This window comes from Rissa tridactyla, chromosome 12 (genome assembly GCF_028500815.1).
Source record: "Rissa tridactyla isolate bRisTri1 chromosome 12, bRisTri1.patW.cur.20221130, whole genome shotgun sequence".
NCBI lineage: Eukaryota > Metazoa > Chordata > Aves > Charadriiformes > Laridae > Rissa > Rissa tridactyla.
In genome coordinates this window covers 5294220-5315588 of record NC_071477.1, presented here as the reverse complement: position 1 = coordinate 5315588, position 21369 = coordinate 5294220, and the positions used below count along the sequence as shown (strand labels likewise).

General features: G+C 54.3%; 2 protein-coding genes across 13 annotated transcripts; one reads left to right on the top strand and one right to left on the bottom strand.

The window, feature by feature from the left end:
• Positions 1–460: 460 nt before the first annotated feature.
• TTLL9 (tubulin tyrosine ligase like 9) lies at positions 461–10287 on the bottom strand. 12 transcript variants are annotated; one of them, XR_008468998.1, is made up of 6 exons: positions 10151–10287; positions 8278–8463; positions 6283–6342; positions 4641–4884; positions 1398–1519; positions 461–809 (listed from the first exon to the last, which is right to left on the bottom strand). XR_008468998.1 is itself a non-coding variant. In XM_054218408.1 (3 exons), the coding sequence occupies exons 1-3, from the start codon at positions 2580–2582 to the stop codon at positions 739–741; spliced, it is 225 nt and encodes a 74-aa protein (XP_054074383.1). In that variant the 5' UTR covers positions 2583–2885; the 3' UTR covers positions 461–738. The 12 variants fall into 12 exon arrangements, 1 of the variants encoding a protein (XP_054074383.1); XR_008468997.1 differs by lacking the exon at positions 10151–10287 and adding an exon at positions 8602–8684; XR_008469001.1 differs by lacking the exon at positions 10151–10287 and adding an exon at positions 6093–6131 and having other exon boundaries at positions 8278–8412.
• Positions 10288–10452: 165 nt separating this feature from the next.
• On the top strand, positions 10453–21205 carry DUSP15 (dual specificity phosphatase 15). Its single transcript, XM_054218405.1, has 7 exons — positions 10453–10583; positions 12255–12288; positions 14510–14592; positions 15043–15092; positions 15771–15845; positions 16316–16487; positions 16660–21205. Exons 1-7 carry the CDS (start codon positions 10563–10565, stop codon positions 16870–16872), a joined length of 648 nt encoding a protein of 215 aa, XP_054074380.1. The 5' UTR covers positions 10453–10562; the 3' UTR covers positions 16873–21205.
• The last annotated feature ends 164 nt before the right edge of the window (positions 21206–21369 follow it).

Genomic DNA, 21369 nt, shown 5'->3' with positions numbered 1-21369 from the left:
ACCTTGTTTCAGACTCCTTAAAACCGAGGTGTGGTTTCTTTAAATCTAAAAAGCCAACTACCCTTGCTTGATCTAAGTTTTAAAATTCTGTAGCTAATGCCACGTACCCTAAACGTACAACTGCAAGAAGCAAGGCTGTCCACTTCAAGCTTAAGTTTCAGATACACAGATTAAATATAACATCGACTTATCACCTGAACTATCTTGCCTGTAGCTTTTTCAGAAAATTGCATCTCTTCTGGAAGCAAGCGGCAGTGCACAGTGCCAAGTCCCGATGTTAGAGCTGCACTCTTACACAACCCTGTAGTACAGCCAGCCAGCGTCTCCCTAACATGTGATGGCGAGGTTATTTTTACAGTATCGTGGCAACAGGTTTTCTGCTCTGACATGTTTCCATAGTAGTAGCAGTAGGAGGACCAGGTGGCTGTCCTCCCTAAGAGCTTAGTTTTGCTGTACAGAATGTGTTTATCCCCTTTATTTTCTTACATGGTACAGAAGTAAGCTCTGCAAGTGCAGGTGGACAGCTGAGAAGCCAGCGTCCCTTGTGTCTTATGTCAGCCACTATGAAATACTTCATTCAGGCTTCCAAGCTGGGGAACCTTCAGAAGCAGGCGGCCAGCATCTTGCGCTGAGCCAGCAGTGTCCTGAGAGAAGTGGGAACTGCTGCTGCCCGATACGAGGAAAAGAGAGCAAACTTCATCCAGGCTGATCGCTCCCATCCCAAGCTCGGGATCAGCACTACACTTTCTGCTGTGCAGGAAGACTCCTGAAAAGCTGCTTCAGTTGTTTCTTCCTGTCATCGTAGCAGCCTGCAATGAAAACGTTAACAGGGGAATCACACATCACCTTACTCTACCTTCCTGTAGAGGTGGGGTAATGTCCCACTTTCAGGTGAGGCTGTACTCATGTCTTGTTAGTTAGAAACTACAGCCAGAGAGGACTGTAAGCACACTGAGCTGCGTGCTGCGAAATAAAGTTACAATACATGTCAGCCTCCCAGAAGTATGACTTCAGAATCTTCCCAACAGTAAGATGCACAGCTAGGTTCAGGAAAGTGCCCAGTAAACAGTCCCCACAGTGACTGTAGAGTGTTTTTTGCAGCAAAGCTGGCATATGAAGAAGTCTGCTGTGACTTAATGCTTGAAAAGCAGGACTATGAACGAAACTGTTCCTACTACATTTACAGGCTTGTTTTCATCAGTGCTTCTGCAGCCTGGTCACTTACATCCACTTTTGGAAAGCATTTGCTCCTTTTGGTCTCTTAACCCCATAAGAGCTCACACACACGTTCTTGTTCTTTTGTTTTTCAGTGAAAGGTGTGTGCTCTCCTCTTGCTGATGGGCAGATGCTATAAGGACTTGAGCAGGGCACCCTGCCAGCCCTGGATGAGTACGCACCTAAACGTGTGCTTGTCATGATGTTCTCATTCACCGGAGTACCTGGGTCTTCCCCTCTGCTGACAGACCCATTGTTCCGTATCAGGTCAAAGCCTCCAACACGCTTCTCCTTCCCCACCAGCCTACAACATCAAATACACACACTGAAGTACCTGAGCAATGACAATTATCTGTCTGCGCACAAGAATAAACTCACAGACAATCAGAGACAAAGCTGGACAGCTGAAAACAGTGGATGAACATCTTTCTACTATTAATATGTGAGGTTAGCACAGTTGTAAAGTCAGCCACAAAATGCTGCAAGACAAGCTGCTTGAAACAGAGAGCTGCAGAAGCAGTAAGTGTAGGAGGCACAATGGAGAAGGGCCTCTGAAAGACAGCTCTTGTGCAAGTCCCAGCTCTGACACAGACTCCGTTCCCTTTGCAGCCCCGTGCTGCTTTGTTTTCCCACTCTGAAGTGGCAGCACGCTTGCTTACTTTGCTCTGTTTCTGGAAATTCACCATTTAATCGCTATAAAGGTTATAGAGTATTACGACCAGTTGCCAAGACAGACATGGAACCAGACCATCCATTCCAAACAGTTTAATAAAACCCCTTAGAAGGTAATAAACATCTTTGCCCGCCTGCTCTCCCTGTCCACACTATGAAGTGTGTCTCTGAGAAGATGACATTTGAGTTCAGTTTTCCTGGCTACTGTCAGTGAGGGAAGGTGAAGCATGCACCTCCAGAAGCCAAGGGGATACAACAACAGTAAATTAGGGAGAAACGGCAGTTTTGCCAATGGTTCATCTAAGAGAAACGCCTGTCTACAAAAATCATTACTCTGCTAGAGGCAGGAGTAAGTGTGAAGCAATAGGAAATCCAACCCCAAATCTCTTTCCCATGCGCCGAGCCAAAGAACATTCTGAGCTTATTGCAAAGTTTCTATTCCTGTTCTTGATGGTACTAAAGAAAAAAAAAAAAATCCCTCTAGCTTCCAGAAAGACACACAAGTGAAAACCAAAGTCTAGCTGAAGCCGTAAATGCTGAGGAGAACTCACAGAATGAGCATTAACCCTTTTTTAGCAGCGGAATGTGGATGTCTCCTGGAAACAGTTTCCTAGCACAACACAGTGTTCAAATAGCAATTCTACGAGAGCCCAGCAGCGCTACCTGAGCACTGTGATGACATCGAGGACTTTCATTCCGATTCATTTGTTTCCTGACCAACTGAAGTTACTCCAGCTCTTTATGTGCAGGCTGCCTAAGCAGTCATTTGGTTTGAGGCTATGAACTGAGTAGATTGTGCAAATTAGAGCTATCCAGGACCACAGCTGAGCTGCGTTTATTTGCTCGTTTGAAATAAAGCTGTCCCCAATGGCATCACGTGAAATATTGGACTGATGCTGATAGAACACAGAGCTGTCTTGTTAGACAGAAGAGGTAAAAAAAAGTAAATTAGAGGAGACGTTTGACAGGAGAGCACCGTCAACGTAAATCATATCTAAGGGAAATTTCCTTACCTATGGTACTGCTTGCACTTTACATGATTAAGGCTGAAAGACTAAAAAAAAAAAATCCTATTTGCTTGTAATTTCTGAAGTACTATTTGCTGTTTCTGTTTTTCTCAACTCCTGTAATTACAAGTCGGTTGCGCTCTCGGGTTCCTGCTGTTGCAATACTTGGGTTGCGTATGTAGCAGATAATATTCTGAGAATTTCAGCTGAACTTTAATGATACATAGTTTTCACTTAGCCAGTGAGAAAACTTGTATTTAAGAAAAAAAAATATCTAGAGTCACATTATGTTTTAAAGGGTTTTTTTTTGTTGTTTTGTTTTAAATACCGTCAAGTCCTATGGAGTCCTTTTCTCCACAACTGGCAGGAGGGACATCTTTCAGTTGGGGTCTGCCTTTTAGCCAGTGCACTACAGACACGGGTCATGTTTAGTGCTGGCAGCCAAAGGCACCAACTGGAGGTTTATCAGGGCTGATGGGGCACTGCTGAAAGATACACAAGCAGGAGAAGAGATGATGGTAACCCTCCATCTCTGGCAAGTGCTGTGGTACTTGTGATATGCTGATACTTGGAAGGGAACATATTCCAGAAATAGCCAAATTGGCAGGGTTTCACAACACAGTGCTAGAGATTCTACAGACAAAGTTACAGGGTGCCGCGCCCAGCTAATAAACTCTGATACTTTGAGCAAAACCAGCTGTATTTCTTCTGGACACCAGCTTCCTTCATGTAAAACAGTTCAAACCTCTCTACACTTCACTTGCAGTTCCAGACTGGCTCACCCAGAGCCAGCTTGCAAGCACCTACCTACAAGACGCAGAAGCATCACAAGACACCCCTGTCCAGGGAAAGTAGCTGCCCTGATACTCTAACCCCTTGTATGTTTATTAACACCCTTAAGGTTTTAGATCCTGATGGATCAGGATGTCATAGCTGTAGAGCTCAAAGCAGTGTTTGTCACTGCTAATCACCTTCTGAACACTCTGGAGGCTGGGGATGAAAGTGTTGTCTGTATCCACAAAGAGAACTTCCACCAACCCTGCCCCATGTTTGCCCCACTTGCAGCCCTGAGACATCCAAACACAACTATATGAAGCCGTTCCCAACAGATGACCATGGATTTAGTCCACGTGATTCTTTTCAATCCTCACCCTGTAGTCTCCACAGCTCAGCAAGAATTCTTAGTAAAAAAACAGAGACCAGAAGGTAGGTGCCACCAGCCCCACAATGCGGTTAAACTCTTCAAGCATGACAGCTGTACAGTTCTAGGGAAAAAAGGTCCCTAGTTCTCCACCAGAAGTTTTCTAACAGCAATCAGCATCTTATCTTCCATCAGGGTATTGCAGAGACTCTCCTTTCCACACAGACAAGAGAGATTTATAGAAGGGAGCAGCCCATAAAATGGGAAGTTCAACACCATCCTCCATCACTCTCAAACGTCAACCCTCATCTCAGATTCACGAGGAATCTGACATCCCATTTAATATTTTTTTTCCTCCCTCTGTCTCTTTCTCTCAGCTGCCACTTCTTGAGAGAGGAAGCTTAACAGTGACAACTGTGTGCAGCAACGTCAACCTTGTTGTACCGCTGAGGTCTTAGAAGTGAAGGGCTAAGCTATGAGATATCCGCATCTCAGAAAAGCGCTAACCAGAAAGTTACTAGGTTTAAAGTCAAAAAATCAGCCCTGTAGATGCGCAGACGGCTGCAAAGCAACGGTTAAAGCAGAACACTCACCCAGCCTCTCACCTAGAGCTGCTACCAACAAAACCACATTTATGGGTATCAGGAGACAAGGCAGCACAGTTAAGTGGCTGCAGCACACGTCCACGGCATGGCAGCTGGCAGGATGAGGTCAACTTGCTCGCATCTGCCAGAAGAGCCCCAACGGCAGGCGGCAGGGGAACAGTCTGCAGACAGTGCGTATCCCTCACCTTCCCGGGATCATAATCACATACAGTCTTTTGCACTGCCACATTTGTGAGATGAACATCTGGAATGAAGTAGAGATAAGGATCAAAGACAAAAAGACACTGAACAAGCAAATATGTAATTCTCACTCTAAACAGTCCTCTTCTGCCCCGGCGCCAATTAATTATCTTCCCTGTCTGTAATCACAGGCTTCAACTACCTGTGCTTAAATCCAATACTGCATGATGATATCTTACTAAAAATTGTAGGAAAAAATTAAAAATCAGAAGTAATCAAGAGTAGTACCTGGAAAATGAAACAGTGACTGGCCTGAGCTAGTACTGTACCTCATGGCTGGCACGAAGCTTTTCATGTCAGCACGTCTCAAACCTCAGCATGCCTTCATCCAGGGCAGCTTGTACCCCCATTCTGGAAAGGCTTTTGATCATTTAGAGAAAGCATGAACTCTGCTGAACTTTCACAGAGAGAAGTGATGGATTTTCCTGTCTCCTAAGCCATCAAATTGAGGTGGGATACCTTTTAGGAAGATGTGTTAATCAAATGAAAGCTATCAAACTCAATACAGTAGCAAGTGTGACACATAGGAAATCAAATAGTTCTCTCTCATGAATCACCCTGTCCTTACATTCTGTGAAGCTAAGGAAGAAGAAAGGCTGCCAGCATTCAACCACTAACAATAAAACCAGGACTGACATTTCAGCTTCGGTCCTAGCTGATTTGTCAAACTGACATTTCCAGTGATCTGGTGACACCAGTTTTCCAGTGAAAAAAGACAGGAGAGAGACAGGGTGACAGCAGCAGCAGGAGGACAGCTGAATCCTTTAGGTGTCTGCAGGAGTCCGAAGTGACAAGGTTCATCTGATGCATCCAATACCAAGCAGTAGAATCGTACATTCCTTTTCTTAGCCTTCTTTATGGCACACGCAGACAGGTAGGATACAGCGATCATCTCCGTTATTCAGAGTAAATCCTGTCTTAGGAAAGCGAGCAAATCCACCTCTGGATAACCAGGCCTTCAGTGGGATGTACTGGGAGAAGAGGAAAGGAGCAACTGGGCATGAAGGCAGGGAAATGCCATTCCTGGCATAATAATGGTGGTTTGCCCTTAGAGATGTCACTAGAACATAAACTCTCAACCTATGAAGTGCAGAGAAATATAACCCATTTGCTGATATTGCTGCCTAATGTTATACCTACCCAAGATCAGAAGTTTATACATTAACATGCACACAAAGCAAAAGAAGTCAGATCCCAGACGAAGTATCTCACCATTTGGGAAAAGCCACAGTCAGAAACTTTGTTGTTGCCCTGGGGAATGGTGAAAGAGTATTGCACGAGACAGGCACAGGAGAACAAGAACAGAACGCGTCACTAGCAGAAGGAGAGAATGAAATAAGAGCAAAAAAACCCAAATGCCTGTTGGATATTCCCCAAGGCAAAGACGGAGAATCATTCTCACCTTCTTCAATCAACGATATCCTTCAGTTTTTGGAGCAGGGAAATTCCTTCACCTTGTGACCTGCCAACACACAGATGGAAGAGCAAAGTTACCAGCTTTAAGATTAGCATTTCCTGCTCTTTCACAGTATTTCAGTGTAGACGATCTGCATAACCTGATTCATCATCTGTTTGTATGCAGGCACATTTATTTAAGGTTACAGGGGCAGGGGGATCCAACAACAGATTTGTAAGTGTTAGGAGGATTCCTGGAGGAAAGGGCATGGCAGGCAGCCAGCCTATGGGGAACTTCCACAGTATCGAATAAACAAACTCTGTCACGTGCTTGCGGAAATATAAGTAACGCAACATATGTTGTCAGGAATTTTGTTAAGTCACATTTTAAATTTGTGTACACTATAGAAGAACTTAATTAAACAGAAAAGTCATGAAAACTGTCAGAGAGCTATGGCAAGCAAGAGCAGAACAATGCTGAAGACAGCCTAGGCTGCACGATGTACTAAAAGCGGGTGACAAGTAGCCCAGATAAGCCACCCGAGAAGCAAGGCTCCCCAGGACACCTTCCCAAGGAGGTCCAGACTCCCGCAGCCCCAGGATGGGGCACTGGTCACGTCCTGACCTACTACTGCATCTGAGTGTGGGAGCAGACAACCTGAGCTGTCACAACATGGGGCTTCTCAAGAGCACAGACCAACAGAAGGAGTAACATGGAGTTTATTTTCACTTGTTTTTGAGTTTTGAGGTCAGCCACAAACTATTTCATTTAAGTTGTTGGTATAATCTCAGTAATCACAGGCTTTTCATACATCCTTGTTTACTCTGTTTTTGTTATTTACCATGTTAATTGAGGTTGTGGGCACAAAATCAGCTTAATATAAGGGGTTTTGTTGCCAATTAACACATTCCCATTTGTAGAGTTAGATAATCACTAGCTGCTATCCTCCTGGCTGTAATTCACATGTTAGTTTGCATAATTACCTCCCATTCACTTCTCACAAGCGTGCCCTTACTGGTGGGCCTGACTTGCAGGGTAAGGTGAATCCTCCTGTCCCAGCCTCCTCGCCAGACCTGCTGCGCAAAGCAAAGCGACTGCTCGCTCGCAGGTCTCACAGATGGGTGTATTTTTAATTATGCACCACGGCACGATACTCGTGATGTTAAATGGCTTGAATCATCTGGCAGAAGCAAGGCGTTTCTCAGCATCATGTATTGTCATAATTTCTAAAGGAAACACATTTTTTCTATTGTTTCCCAGGACACTGGCTGAAGTGGAAGTTGCTGTGTTCAGCACAGCCCCAGCCAGCCATAGGCTTGAGGGGACAACCGTGATTCAGAGCATGAGGCTACCCCTGAGGTCTCTAACTGCAGAGCAGAGAGAAGCTAATGCCAACCAAATCCACCCCAACTTGTGCTCCACACTGCTCATGGAGCCTCCCGTAATCTCTTCACATTCTCAGGATGAAAGTCCGCTCAGTAAGTGGCTGGATTTACACTGGCTGACATCTAACATAGTGGGATTTCCCTAAACCAAACAGATGTTTTCATAGCTCCATCTTTAGGGGCTGCCCTAGAATGCTGCTTAACCAGAAGCCCAATTAGACAGCCGCCCTCCACACACCCACCTTCTTGCACACCTGCAGCCAAACTGAAAGATTTCATAGCATGAACTTGGCCATAACCCCAGCACGAGAACCCCTGGGAGTACAATCCGTTCCTCCACACAAGAACTCTGCACTTTATACCTTCACCACTGAATTAACTTTGGCTCTACAAATAAACTGAGTCGCCTTTCTACTGCTCAAATAAATTGTTACACAAGAAGAAGTGTTTTGGTAGTACGTGTTGACTAAGACACTGGCCAGGAGCACTGCTGCTTCTAGCCACCCTGCTCTGCCCAGTTCTTCCTGTGGATTTCCTGCATATTTTCTTCTTCCTCCGCAGAACGAAGGCATCCATTCATCTGTGTCTCACTTTCCTTGGGAGAGCACATACTTACTGGTTTCAGAATCCAAGTGATGCCAGGATTCTTGCGAAATTCTTCCACAAACAAATGGTACTCTGAAGGCATTTTGAAGGTCTTGGGAATAAAGGCACGTTTTGTTGCCTCAAGCTTTCCTGCTTCTCTTTCTAATTGCTTCCGAAATCTCTTCAGATTCTTCACTAAACAGTTCTTCTGACTCAGCTGCATGGAAAGAGAAATTAAGGTTCAGCACAACAAATTCTCCCATAGCCTGACTCACTTTAATTGCCCTTGAGAAGCTTTTGGGGATCAACTGCACCACACACGCAGAGAAGAAAAAAAATAAATAAATACAGATACCATTGAGAACGGCTTTTTCTTTGTGGAGGAGGAGGCTTGATGGCGATTTTCTCTATCTCTGTGTGACCATGCGGAGCTAGAACAGGGCAGGTCTTACAATCCACGCTCCACTATTTCTACTGTGGCATCCCCGTGCAGTCAGCACACTCCTCTGCAGGACAGGCAGCACAAGGCTGACTTTTAGCCCCCAGGGCAGCAGCAGCCCAACCCCACCATTCCTGAACCGCTGCAGGTTACAGCCCAGTGTTACAAACCACCTTCGGCCTCCGCTTATGCCATGGCTGGCGGGTGCGAAGGTCCAGAGGGGGGACACGTCCAGCTCAGCCCCCCCGTGCCATGGTGGGAGCAACACCCTGGAGAGGACGGGGCAAGGAATAGTTTTACCTGTGGCAGCTAAACCTGCCCACGGACACAAACGAGCCTCTGCAGCCCCCTCACAACACACCATCCTCGGGTGGTTTTAAGGCAAAAGCTCCTCGTGCCGGGCAGGTGGGATGCAGCAGCTGGTCTATGGGGCAGGAGGTCCCGCTGGCGCTGTGCTCGCCCTCACCCGCGCTGGGAGGGTCCGGGGTTTAACACGCTGCCTCGGGGATGTGCAAGAGCCGGGGGGGGAACCCGCCGGACGCCCCGTTCCAAGCCGTTACTCCCCGCTTGCCTTTGGCTGCGGCCGCCGCCGCCCCCGGGGCCTGCGCCGGGGCCTGCGCCCGCCAGGCCGCGCCCGTCCCCATGGCAACCGCGCCGCCGCGCAGCAGGGGGCGCCCGCGGGACCGGAACCCCGACACTGCCCCCCCCCCCCCCCCCCCGCCGGCGTGTTCCCACTGCCGGTGTGTCCCCGACCCGCCGGTGTGTCCACTACGTGCGCCACCCGCGCCGGGGCCTGGCCCTCTCGGTGTGTCCCCCCATCCCCTCTCACCCTGCCCTGCGTCCCCAGGTCCCCTGCCGTGTGCCCCCTGCCCCATGTCCCCAAGTCCCACGCTCCATGTCCCCCCCTACCCTGCACCCCCAGGGTCTCCCACTCTATGTGGGGCCGCGGCATGGCACCCCACAGGGAACAGGGGTAGGGATGACTTCTTCCCTGGCCCGGGCTGTCCCCAACCCCTGTGACACTGAGGAGCCACCTGCTCACACTCCGGGCAGGTGGACACCATGCAGTGGGCGGGGGGGCAAGGATCGGGGCTGCAGGGACCCTGCAGGCAGCCTGGGATCCCTGCCTGAGCAAGGCTGGGGACTCGGGCGGTCCCCAGACCCCTGGCTCTGTCTCTGCCACCCTCCTGCTGCCAGGCAGGGACGGGGACCAGCACTTCCCCAGTCCCAGTGAGACCAGTATGGTGCTAACGGCTGCTGGGGCTGGTGTCAGAGGGGGAGAACGAACGGGTCTAGAACCTTCTAAAATCCACTGCCTGCCCCCAGGTGTGGGGCCGGGGTCTCGCACACCCTGCGGCGGACGCAGGGAGGGGAGGTCACGGCACAGGCAGGGGAGGTGATGGCGCAGGCAGGGGCAGGCAGGGATGGGCATGGCGCAGGCAGGGGTGGGCATGCTGCCACAGACCTTCCTTGATGGAGCAGGACAAAGGTTTTGTTCTTCTCCCAACACTGCAGCCTTGTGCGGCGGCGGCGACAGGCAGCAGCCAGCGCGGCCCCCGCGCTCCCTCACCACAGCGCAGAGGGGGAGTTTCTCCTCCTTTGTCTGTTCCCGGCGAGAGCAGCCGCCAGGGAAAGGCCTCAGCAGGAGCCGCAGAGGACGGCGGCCGAGGTCCCCTCTGCCCCGGTACAGCCACGCTGGGAACGATCCCGCCCCGCCACGGGCAGTGATCCCGAGGGAGCCAAGCTCTTCATGACGGAAACCCGACCAGGGAGCGTCCGGAGCGGGGACGGCGGCTGCGCCTGGGGACGGGGAGGACGGCAGCACTGGGGACAAGGACACCCGCGCCCTGTCCCCCCCTCCTCGCCAGCTGCCGGCCATGGGAAACGGCATGAGCCAGGTAACGGGGAGCGCTTGGGCGGCTGCTCTGCGGGGACGGCCATGCCGGGGCAGCTTGTCCCGGCGCTGGAGGTGGGAGACGCTTGCCTGGCTTGCCCTGCCGTGCCAAGTGGAGTTTCACCCACCAGCACCGGATCCGGCACAGTGCTCGGAGGTCAGGCAGCTTGTTTACCTGCTGGCGGAGTGAAATTGGAGGAGAAGCAGGCAGGGACCCTGTGCCAGCCTGCAGCCATGGCTGGGGGGTGTGGAGGGCAGGGATAATAGTGATCCTCTCCGAGGGAGGGGGGGAACCTTTCCCAACGCATTTAAAACCAAGGCACCAGCTCCCAAACACACACCAGGGGCCCTGTGCGACCCAGAGCTCCGCAGTCCCACACTCCCTGCTCCGTGGGGCCAGCTGTGCTCAGCGTCACTGCCTGAAGGGGTTAGGTGCTATTTTGTGGTTGTTTGAGCTTCTCCCCATCACAGGTGAACAGAGACACCTTCCTGCAGGAATATCCAGCTCCTAAGCTTTAAACACCCCTCCCCAGCCCCATAACTGCTCATTATCTGGGGAAGTGCCCAGTGCTGCAGACGGGGCTGTATTGCCCCGTTTTCTCCAGCGAGGAGTGGGTCAGAAGGGTGCTAGGGACGGAACGTGCTGCTATTCATGGCTCAGCGTTCTGCCCTTGGGAGCTGCCCTTGCTAACTGGTGCTCTTCTACCACCTCCTTTCGGTGCCGCAGCTGCAAGTTAAAGGCACCCTGTCAGTAGAAAATTGATCTAAAATCTTAGGAATCGTAATAAAACCCTCTTTAAGCTGTTTGACCAAGAGAAACATTTCCAAATGGGGGAAGTGAGATAAGTACGAGTCCAGCTGTGCTGGTAGAAACCACCTCTGCCTGCCTGGGTCCCAGGCACCAAACATCGCAGCAGAGAGAAGCTGGAGGGGAACCATCTGGACAAGGGGCTGAACAGTCTGGGGAGCCTTGCTGGCCAGGCTGGGAGACAGGGAAAATAAAAAATATCTCTGAGTGAGAAGGGCTGCAAGGTATCCCACTTCTGTATCTGCAGTGCAATTAACAGAGGCATTGTCAAGTAATTATCTTTTGAATATGAAAAGTGGAATTTCACAAGGAAAATAAGATGAAGACATGGTGTCCAGAGTGATCTGTTCAAAGAGGGCTCTCTAAGGCATAAAGCGAGGGGAAGCAGAGCTTGGGGCTGAGGGGGGGACCACCGCATCCACCCCAGGCTTCTCCGTGCCTGTTGCTTCCCCGTCCCTCGGGCAGCAGGACTTCCGCAGGCCGTGGGTATAGTCCAAGCTGTACGGAGGCGTATGTATCTTGCTGAGCTCAGATAAAAAAGCCCTAACAAAGAATCTATTGATAATAAGCAAGAGGAGCAATAAAAACGTCGTGGCTGAATCCCAGCGCCCGTGAGGGCGCAGTGCCAGGCAGTTGTGCAGGTTGGGGTGCCAGCACCCCCTGTGCTGGATGCCAGAGCAGCGGCAGCCCCGGTAGCAACCACGGTCGCAGCCACCGATCCTGCCCTAGGGCAGGTGACTGTCACGTTAACCGCAGAAATTTGGCCTTTCTGGCCAAAGTCACTGCTTCTCGGGAGGGTTCCTGGTGCGATGGGTACCACAGCCCAAGGTTGCTGCTCATGCTGCCACTTCTCCTTGTGTCCCGCAGATCCTCCCCGGCCTCTACCTTGGGAACTTCATCGGTAAGCAGAGCCCCACCACCACAGAGACGTTCTCCGACGGGGAGCTGGGTTTGCTTGTGTTCGTACCTCCCTGCCTGCCAACGCTGCCCGATGCCCTGCCGCATGCACCCACCACGCGCTCTGCTCTGCCCCTCGGTTTGTGTCGGCAGCGGCAAGAGTGGAGGCACCAGGGGAAACGCAAGGCAGAAACCCTCTGCCTTCACTTTGGTTTCCTTATTTAACGTCTGCCCTGGGCTCTCGGGACACCCGGGGGGAAGGGGCCGAGGGGGGCTGTGGCCTCGCCAGGAAGGGTCCCAGCAAGATGTATCCCTGACATGACACCGCTGGCTGGGACCAGGAAGCCCTTGCGGCCATCCCGCTTCCTCAGTGCAAGGCAGTGAGCTGGGCAGGCTGGGAGGGGATGGGAGCATGCAGGGTGGCCCAGGGAAAGCCAGGCTTTGCTTTCAAACCTCCCCCAAGTCCTGTGGGAGTTCACCCGCCGCGGTGAGCTGTGCCATGTGCTCGAGCTGGCATGGATCCTGTGCCAGGAGCAGAGGAGCTGGTGGTGACACACCAGTGCGAGGGAGCAGGAGCAAAGCCACTCGGAGTGATGCACCCCAGTTTCGCAGCTGTAGGAGCGGGCTGCCCACTCTCAGGATGGACTTTCTCCTGGAGACATTCACCTCTTTTCACATCAGTTCACTATTTTAAGGGGTTTTCAGTGTCAGAGGGCAATTCACGACGAAGTACTGGCATCTGCCATGACAAACCAGCACTTAGTAGCGCTCCTGCCTCCCTCGTGGCACGTTTGGTAGTTGATTCCTGCTGTAAGTGCTGAGAAGGTTTATAACTGCTGGTGTGAATTGCTAAGAAAATGCCATCAGAGCCTGAGCAGCAGCAGCCCCGGCTGGGACAGCCCTGTGGTCCCTGCACCATGGAGCACCTTGGGGTGGGCTGGGGGCTGCGGCTTGCTGGGAGCAGAGGGGCAAGGGCACCCAGTTCCCGGGTTCATCATGGGGGTTTCTGCGAGTAACCACTAACGTAGGGGCCTGATGCCACCTGAGCATCACTCTACCAAGCAATGCAGCATGACAACAGAGATTTCAGGCCTGCTACGTTAAGCAGAGGTCACAGAGACATTTTCTCCAACTGAAAGCTTTTCCAGCCACTGTAAGCCTTGATGCCGGTGTCACTAATTGTTGTCATTCTGCCTGCCCAAGGCAGGTGGGAAGGTGGCAGGTTCTGTGGAAGTCCCCATGAGGGTCCCCACTTCCCTCCCCACACACACAACCAACCTGGCTCACCCGCAGATCGACTCTCTGGAGGCTCACTGCTATTAAAATTCACATCACGCTGTTAGCACATTGCGGTCTGGATTCCTGAGCCAAGGTTTTACACCACGTGGAAGTTTAGAAACCCAAAACAACGAGATGGGAGAAATGTTGCTCCTCCTCTCTGGCAGCTTGTGCAGCATCCACTGGTCATGGCATGAAAGGGAGATGGCTACAAAGCTGCTTGGCCAGCAAGACGAGCACGCTCTCCTCCCAGCGTAACAACCGCTGGGCTGGACCAGGGCCCAGGATCACAACCAGGGATGCTGAAGCATTAGCGAGAAGCAGGTCATTGCCCCAGAAAGCTGAGAAAACCCAATTTATTTGCATGCAACTGCAGCGAGGATACATGCAGAGTGCTGCTAATCACCCTTCGGGTGTTTTCCACAGCCCCCTTGGGTGCTAAAGGGGAGCTTAGACAGACCTGGCCAGACTCAGGGGTGATGTGAATGGCTGCAGCTCCGCTTCCATAGTTCACAAGATAAAGCAGATCCCTCAGGCTGCAGCAAGTCCCATTGCCACATGCGTGTTTGCACAGGGGAGGTGCAGGCAGAGGACACATCTCCTCCCCGAACTGGGGACAAGTACAGGCAGGCGGGAAGCTGCCTGCTTGCAAAGGAGGGAGTTTTTTCCATGCCGATGTGAATTCTCACCCCAGCACAAGCAGTGAGGTCAAGTGCCTTTGGAGGGAGGAGGTCTCTGGTTTGGTATCGTGGCGGTCGCATTCCAGATTTTGAGAACATGTTTGGGTATTTGCCCGTGTCTGCGCTGCTGCGTGTGGGGGGTGTGATGCAGCCGATCCTCAAGCAAGGCTTTTGTGTGCTGTCTGTCCACAGGAGCGCAGCAGATGCACTTGTGGGAAGAAAAGGGCAAGAAACAAATAAGTGCTAATATCTAGTTTTATCCTTTAGATGCCAAAGACCTAGAGCAGCTAAGCCGGAACAAGATCACCCACATCGTTTCAATCCATGAATCTCCCCAGCCGTTGCTGCAGGTAGGGTTCTGTGCCTGACACCACTGTGCGTATTTCTGCAGCTCCTTCCATGCTGCAGCACCTTCCTTCCTCTTCTGAGCACCCCACGGCACGTACACCTCTCCCCTCTCCCCACCAGCAGTCCCAGAGGAGCTGGGCAGCCGCCCCAGCTCTGGGAAACGGGCTGTCTTGTGACTATAACCTGGCCTTGAACGGGAAGCTATTTCCAGCTCTCCAGCATCATCTTGTTTCCCACCCCCTCCCACCAGCTGCCTGTCCCCTGCTGCTCTCCCCACGCTCCTGCCAAGGGAGAGAGCGGCCCCATCCCAGCACGGGGGGATGCTGCGTTGGGGGAGCGAAGCGCAGGCAGCACTGGGACGGGCAGCAAAGGCACTGCAGGACCAGCTGCGAGCACCCATGACACCCCGACCACAACACCCGAGTTTCTCCTCTTCCTTTTGTGTCTTCCAGGACATTACCTACCTCCGCATCCCCCTGCCTGACACCCCCGAGGCCAATATGTGAGTACCGCAGGGAGGTCAGGGCCAGCCTGGGGTGTGCAGGAGGGCTGGGCTCTGCCGGGCAATGGGGGGGTGAGGGTTCACGGCACCCTGAGCCCTCAAGGTGCCACCTCCAGCTCCTCAAGTGCAATGACCCGCAGGCCAGAGGCGCAATGCCCCAGTGCTGGGAACTACCTTTGGACGCCAACAGCTTCCCAGCTCAGTAACCGCTGGAGAGCAGGTCCCATTCCCAGGGTGAGGTGAGGGGCAGCCCCTCTGCAGCACTGACAGAGAGGGGCAGCCAGCATCCCCCCGGGAGATGCCTGGAGAGGGGAGCGGGTAAAGGGCGTGGAACCAGCCAAGGGTGCTGGCATGGCATGACCTGTCAAGCTCCCGCTGTCCCATCACGAGTCACAGGAGTCCCAGGGCAGCTGAGCAGCCCCACATGTCCCCAGCACAGCTGCACAAAGGCACCCACTCCTGTCCCCAGCACGGCATGAGCTAGCCCATGCACCTTCCCTTGGGGGGAAGCAGCACCGAGTTGCTCAGGTCTCAGCAGGTGCTCATGGTGCTTGTAAAGCAACAGGCGGTTTATATCAGTGCTTCATCCTCAAACCCTCAGGGCTGCACTGCATGCAGCCTAGGAGTCATGTTCCACCCCTGAAGTCCTTATTCTGTCTGGTTTGTTTTTCCTGCTAGCAAGAGGCACTTCAAGGAATGCATCAGTTTTATCCACCAATGTCGCCTGCATGGAGGGAACTGCCTCGTCCACTGGTAACACTTCTTTCCCCGTGCCCAATGCCGTGTCCCCCCAGTACAGCAGAGAAGAAGTGACCCAGCCTCCCATTTTGGCTGCAGACCCCTAACCAAAGCCAGCCTGTGCCAGAGGGCTCCATGCCCACGGATCAACCCAGGATCCACCCTCAGCTGTGGCTTTTGCCTCAAACCAAGTGGGATCCAGGCAGCCCTGGAGACCGGGCAGCATTTTACTGCAGCTGAGTTGAGCGGGAAGAGTGGGGTTTGGGGCAGGCAGCCAGGCAGCAGCCACTGCTCTTGCTTCCCCAGGGAGGAGCGGGTATTTTTAGGCAGTGATGGAGAAGACCTTGGAAGGGCTCAGGCCTCCCAGAGAGCAAGTTCTTGGAGAATAGGAACTGAAATAGCTGAAGCACAAGGGTGGAGGAAGGGGCGAGCGTGGGGCCAGGGTGCACTGCTGACAACAGCCCTTCTGCCCTTTCCTTTGCCAGCCTTGCCGGCATCTCCCGAAGTACCACCGTGGTTGTTGCCTACGTCATGGTTGTCACAGAACTGAGCTACCAAGAGGTGCTGGATGCCGTCCGAACCATCCGGCCTGTTGCCAACCCCAACCCTGGCTTCAGGCAGCAGCTGGCTGAGTTCAACGGCGGTGCAGCCCGCAAGGTGGGACCAGCTTCTGCCACCCATGCTCTGCTCCACAGCTGAGCCTGCCCATGGGTCTCAGAGCAAGGATGAGTTCCCAGGGTACTAGGTTGCTTCCCTGCTCCCCTTACTGGCAGGCTTGGGCTTGTCCTTGGAAACAGTCGCCTAACTCTGCTTCTCCCTCCTTCCCTAGGTCCGCAGGCACCTGAAGCAGAGATATGGGACATCCCCTTTCAATGACGAAGAAGAAATAAAGGCCCTGTTGCCAGCAGGGAGAGGAGGACCATCCAGGACAGAGGGAGCTCTGCAAGGACTGGTCCCAAGAGCCAGAGACATCAGGAGCACAACTCCCTTCCTGCTGCGGGTGAAGAGGACGTTCTCCTGCATCCCAGCTTGTCTGAAGTGACCCCGGCCAAGGGAGAGCGGCGAGAATCACCCAACAGCCTGGGAGAGACAAAGGAGCCGCAGCACAGGGGGCCGGGGGAGCACTGCACAGGGGAGCTGCTTCAAGGCCAGCTCCTTCTTCTCTTCTGGGGTGCGAGCGTGCCGTCCTCTGTCCTGTCTCTCAGCTGTCGGGGAGGGATTCATGTGCACTGCCGGGCTCTGCAGTGCTCAGTGGGCTCAGTCTCTTCGTGTCCAGCGTATTGGGGATGCCCGGCGAAAGGGCAGCTGACAGCCCCCAGGTCACCGCAGGCTTTTGCTTGGGACAGTGACAGAGGGGGTCTCTCCTGCCACAGGGCCAGCACCCAGGCGATGCCAGCAGCAGCTTTAGCACTTGGGTACCCACTGCATGGGCCCTGGGGTGCACAGGGTGCGAGAGAGCCGGCACTCCCCTCGGAGCGGTTTTCCCACCAGCAGCACAAGCTCCCAGAGCCAAGGTGGCTGCGGAGCAGGGGCAGACGGATGGAGCAGCAGGTAATGCCACTGCACTGGCTCCCAGGCAAGGGTCCAGCTCCAGCCCTGCCAAGCACAAGCCCTGAACAAGCACTGTAGCTTTAGGAATCCATTGCACCCCATTCCCTTCCATCCCAGGGCACAATCTTTAAAAGATGGGAACTAAGCATTTAACCTGGCCAGACCTCACTAAAACAGAGCCTTAAGCCATTTTGCTTAAAGACTTTCTATGTCCCCCCAGTAATAAACACCTCTTCTCCAAGGTCTGCCTGGGGCACAGCCTGACTCCCCTGCGATGGCCGGATCAGAAGGGGGACACTGAGGAGGAAGGTCCCAGCATGGGGCAGGTCTGGAGGCTGCTGCTGGTGGCTCTCTGCAGCCCGGGGAGGGGTGGGGAAGGAGTGCAGTGGGCTGGGGACACTGGCATGCCCAGACAGGGGACCACCCTCCTGCCCTATGGGAAGGTTACAAGAGAGGCCAGAAACTCAGGTGCCACAGCAAGGCTCTCTGTGGGGACAGGGTCTACTCCAGGAGAGCTCAGGCACTCACGTGGAGCCTGTTTCACTGCAGCCTCTTCACTCACCTGAGATGGAGCCTCCCAAGAGCACTGTGTCCAAGAGCTGGCTGGCTTGGAGTACTGGGAGCCTGGCACCAGCTGGATATCACAAGTCCCAGCTCCTCCCCAGACTTGTCCTATTTACACCTTTCCCTGAGGCAGAGTCACAGGTGAGGAAGATGGTGGGGATGCCCAGCTGGGTCATCAGCAACTCCCCTGCTGGGAGCCAAAGCATGATTCTGGGTCCTCCCAATCCCTGCCATCCCTCTCCCACAGGGGACAGTGTCCCCCAGGGGCCAGAAAGGGACAGGGACAGGCACCTGCAGGGAGTTTTCCAGCTCTGCATTGGACAGGGTGCCAGGCACAGGGTCCCAGAGTGAAAGAGCTTCCTGGGGAGTGGGGACTGCCTCTGCCCTGGCTGCTTCCAGGAGACATCAGCATGGGACACGCCATGTCCATCAGTAATTAATAATTGCTCGTTCGCTTCTGCGTGGCAGCTGTGGCTGAAGATGAGCATCCCGAGGGCCCCTTGGCACCCACTGTGCCCGTGCTCAGGCGGTGCGGGCCCCCTGCACCAAGAGTGCTGCATGGGGTGCGCGGAGCAGCAGAGGCAGGAGGCTGGTGGCTGAGGTGGCGTTGTAGCCACCACCCCAGGCTGGTGTGCCATGCCATGCTCCACCTTTCGGTGCCCTAAACCTCCCCTTTCATTTACATTAGGGTAATTTAGGAGGGTGCTGCAGCAGCTGCTCCTCCTGGAACCCAGAGGTTCCTGTGTAAACAGCCCCTTGGCAGGACCCACACACCCACTCCTTTTCCACCTCCACAGAGCTTCGGGGCCGTGGTTCCTCCTGCTGCCAGCACCTGGGTGCTGCCTTGGGGTGACCCAGGTGGGCTGGGAGCCTGACTCCCACCTTGCTGAGCCCACAGAGTAACCGGGGGTTCATCATCCTGCATCCATCATCACTGCACCCTCTGCAGTGGGGTCACCGTCTCCTCCCAGCTCCTGCCAGGCTGCTCCCCCAACTCCCTCGCCCCCAGACCACAGCTCTCCAGTGCCCTTCGCCCCCCCAGCACCCAGCAGGGTGATGGCCCTGCACCCCAGGACCACACACGCGGGACGGACATGCACCTCGTGCATGGCTGCACTCGCCCTTCAGCCCCACACCAGGATATGCTCTGTGGAGGCATTTACACCCAGGATTTCCCTGTTCACACTGTAAACCCATGGCAAGGCTGAACACTGGGCAATGGCACCTCCAGCCCAGCTCCATCGCACCACAAAATGTATTTATTTTGGTAGATCTGGTTTGCACAACTGGAAAAACCCATGCAAGGTCAGGGTTAGCTGTGAGTTAATGTTTGACTCCTTTCGAAGTTCATTTCAGCATGAAAAGTTTAAGGGTTAAGCAGCTTCGCCTTCCCTGCGCAGGGAGCAGCACGGTGGGGAAACCGGCTCTTGAGCATCTTCGCTGATGCTGGGGTAATTAGATCCCATGGGTCCGGCGCGTCACTGCGCGGCTGTCACACAAGATGAAATCCCTGGTTGATAAAGGCTTATCCTGTTGGGCTGGGGCTGGCTAACAAGCCGGCGGCTATGATTATCTCCCAGCCTTGGATGTAATCTGTTCCAGCCGTTGCCCTTTGCCATCACCCCACTTCCCAAAGCAGAAAAGGGAGATGCAGATCCTCCATTAGTCAGTTGCAGGCCCTTTTCCTGCAACATGGCCCCTGGACAAGGAGCACGGCGGGGGCCAGGGCGCTGCCCCAGCAGAGATGCAGCGGGCTGGAAATCCCCTCCTCGCTGGTGTACGGAGAGCGGAGCGGCTTCCTGCGCTGCCTCGAGTTGCAGGCGTTGCCAGCCCAGCTGCAGCAGCACCGGCGAGCACGACCCAACGCTGGCTGGGCCTGGGGGTCCTACCTGCCCCCTCTCTCCCCCTCCCCAAACCTGGACTCCCGCAGCTCCCTGCACTCAGAGCCGCAGCGCTGGCATCGCCACCTCCTCCTCCTCGCAGGCAGGGAGAGCCACGCAGCAGGCAGACCCCAGGTCAGCTGCAGCCCCGCACCCCGAGCAGGCGGAGGAAGGGCTGGCAGGCTTTGCTCTGCAGCAAAGGGGTCACGGACAGGCTCATACACCCCTGTGTGGTCCCGTGTGCCGTCCTCCTGTCCCTGTGCCCTGCGGGAAAGCCCGGGGCTGGGTGCTGTGCTGCTGCTTATTCATTTTGAGGCTTTGCAGCCCACCAGCTCTCGGGACTCTCGTCTCTCCTCCCCATGAAAGGTGACTTTCTCTGACTCAGAGCTGGAAAGGAAATCCAGCGGGCTGCGAAAGGAGACCCGGTGAGCTGCGGGCCGGGCGGAGGAGCTGGGTTTCCCCACACAACGACATGTGGCTCTGCAGTGGTGACGGAGGAGCAGTGTCACCTCAGGGTGTCCCAGTGAGCCCAGAAGGCAAAGCCCACCCAGCCCATGCCCTGCTGCTGGGGTGGGTGGGTGGGGGTCACGCTGCCAGTCCTGCTGCAACACAGCCCTTTGCAAGGGCAACCGGGTGATGCTTGGTACCAGCCAGCTCCATCCCTGCCCTCTGCAGGGTGAAATCCCGGTTCCTGCTGAAAGGACAGCTGAACGGGGCTCCCCACTGGAAGGAGAGAGGGACAAACCCTCCTGGTAGCCACAGCCAGGAGCCAGGAGTGAAGGGGCTGTCTGGGACTCCGTGCTGGGCTCAACCCTCTCCTCATCTCACCCACACGGTCACCCACCTCCCTACAGAGCAGCGCAGGCGCGGGAAGCCATTTCCCAATGTGTGGGAAGGCCAGTGCCCAGAAGTGCCATGACCACAGTCACCGCGTCCCCTCTGCAGGGACGGCTTCTGCCAGGAACCCTGAGGCCGGCGGGGAGCCAGCATGGGCACGGGATGAGTCAGGCTCCTTCGCTGGCCCCCAGCAGCCCTTGGCACAGCTCATCTCTGCCCTTCCCACCCAGTTCCCTTTCGACTCAGCACCCAGAGCCCCGCAAGGCAGATGTGAGTGTTAGAGCCGAGGAGAGATTTGAGAGATGGGGCAATGTCACTGCTCACACCAGCCTGGAAACCCCATGCCTGTTCCTGCAGCTCCCCACACCCGTGGGCTGAAATGCTGATTCCACTGGAGGACACAGCCCCTGGTGCAGGGAGGTGTCCTAGTCCCTGAAGCAGGAGGATCGAGGAACGGGGTCCCTTGGTCCCTTGTCCCCTGCGGGGAGCATGTGGGAGTCCTGAAAGTCTGAAGAAATGCACCTGGGAGGGGTGCACGGGTGCAGGGGAGTCCCCTGTGCTTTCCGGTGGCCTCTCCTGTGGGTGCGAGGTGCCCACCCCCGTCCCCCCCGCCTCTGTCCTCTCTCCCGTGGGTGGCCCTGTCCCCTCGTCTGTGGGTTGTCCTGTTCCCGCTGCCGTGGGTTGCCCTGCGTCTTCTCCCGTGGGTG

Coding starts and splice junctions, on each gene's coding strand:
- TTLL9 (XM_054218408.1), bottom strand. CDS start 2,582: ATGAAAGTCCTCGATGTCATCACAGTGCTCAG. Junction 1,520..2,550: donor GATGTCATCACAGTGCTCAG/GTAGCGCTGCTG, acceptor TTGATGTTGTAG/GCTGGTGGGGAAGGAGAAGC. Junction 810..1,397: donor CATGACAAGCACACGTTTAG/GTGCGTACTCAT, acceptor TTTTCATTGCAG/GCTGCTACGATGACAGGAAG.
- DUSP15 (XM_054218405.1), top strand. CDS start 10,563: ATGGGAAACGGCATGAGCCAG. Junction 12,289..14,509: donor CTACCTTGGGAACTTCATCG/GTAAGCAGAGCC, acceptor TTTATCCTTTAG/ATGCCAAAGACCTAGAGCAG. Junction 15,846..16,315: donor GGGAACTGCCTCGTCCACTG/GTAACACTTCTT, acceptor TTCCTTTGCCAG/CCTTGCCGGCATCTCCCGAA.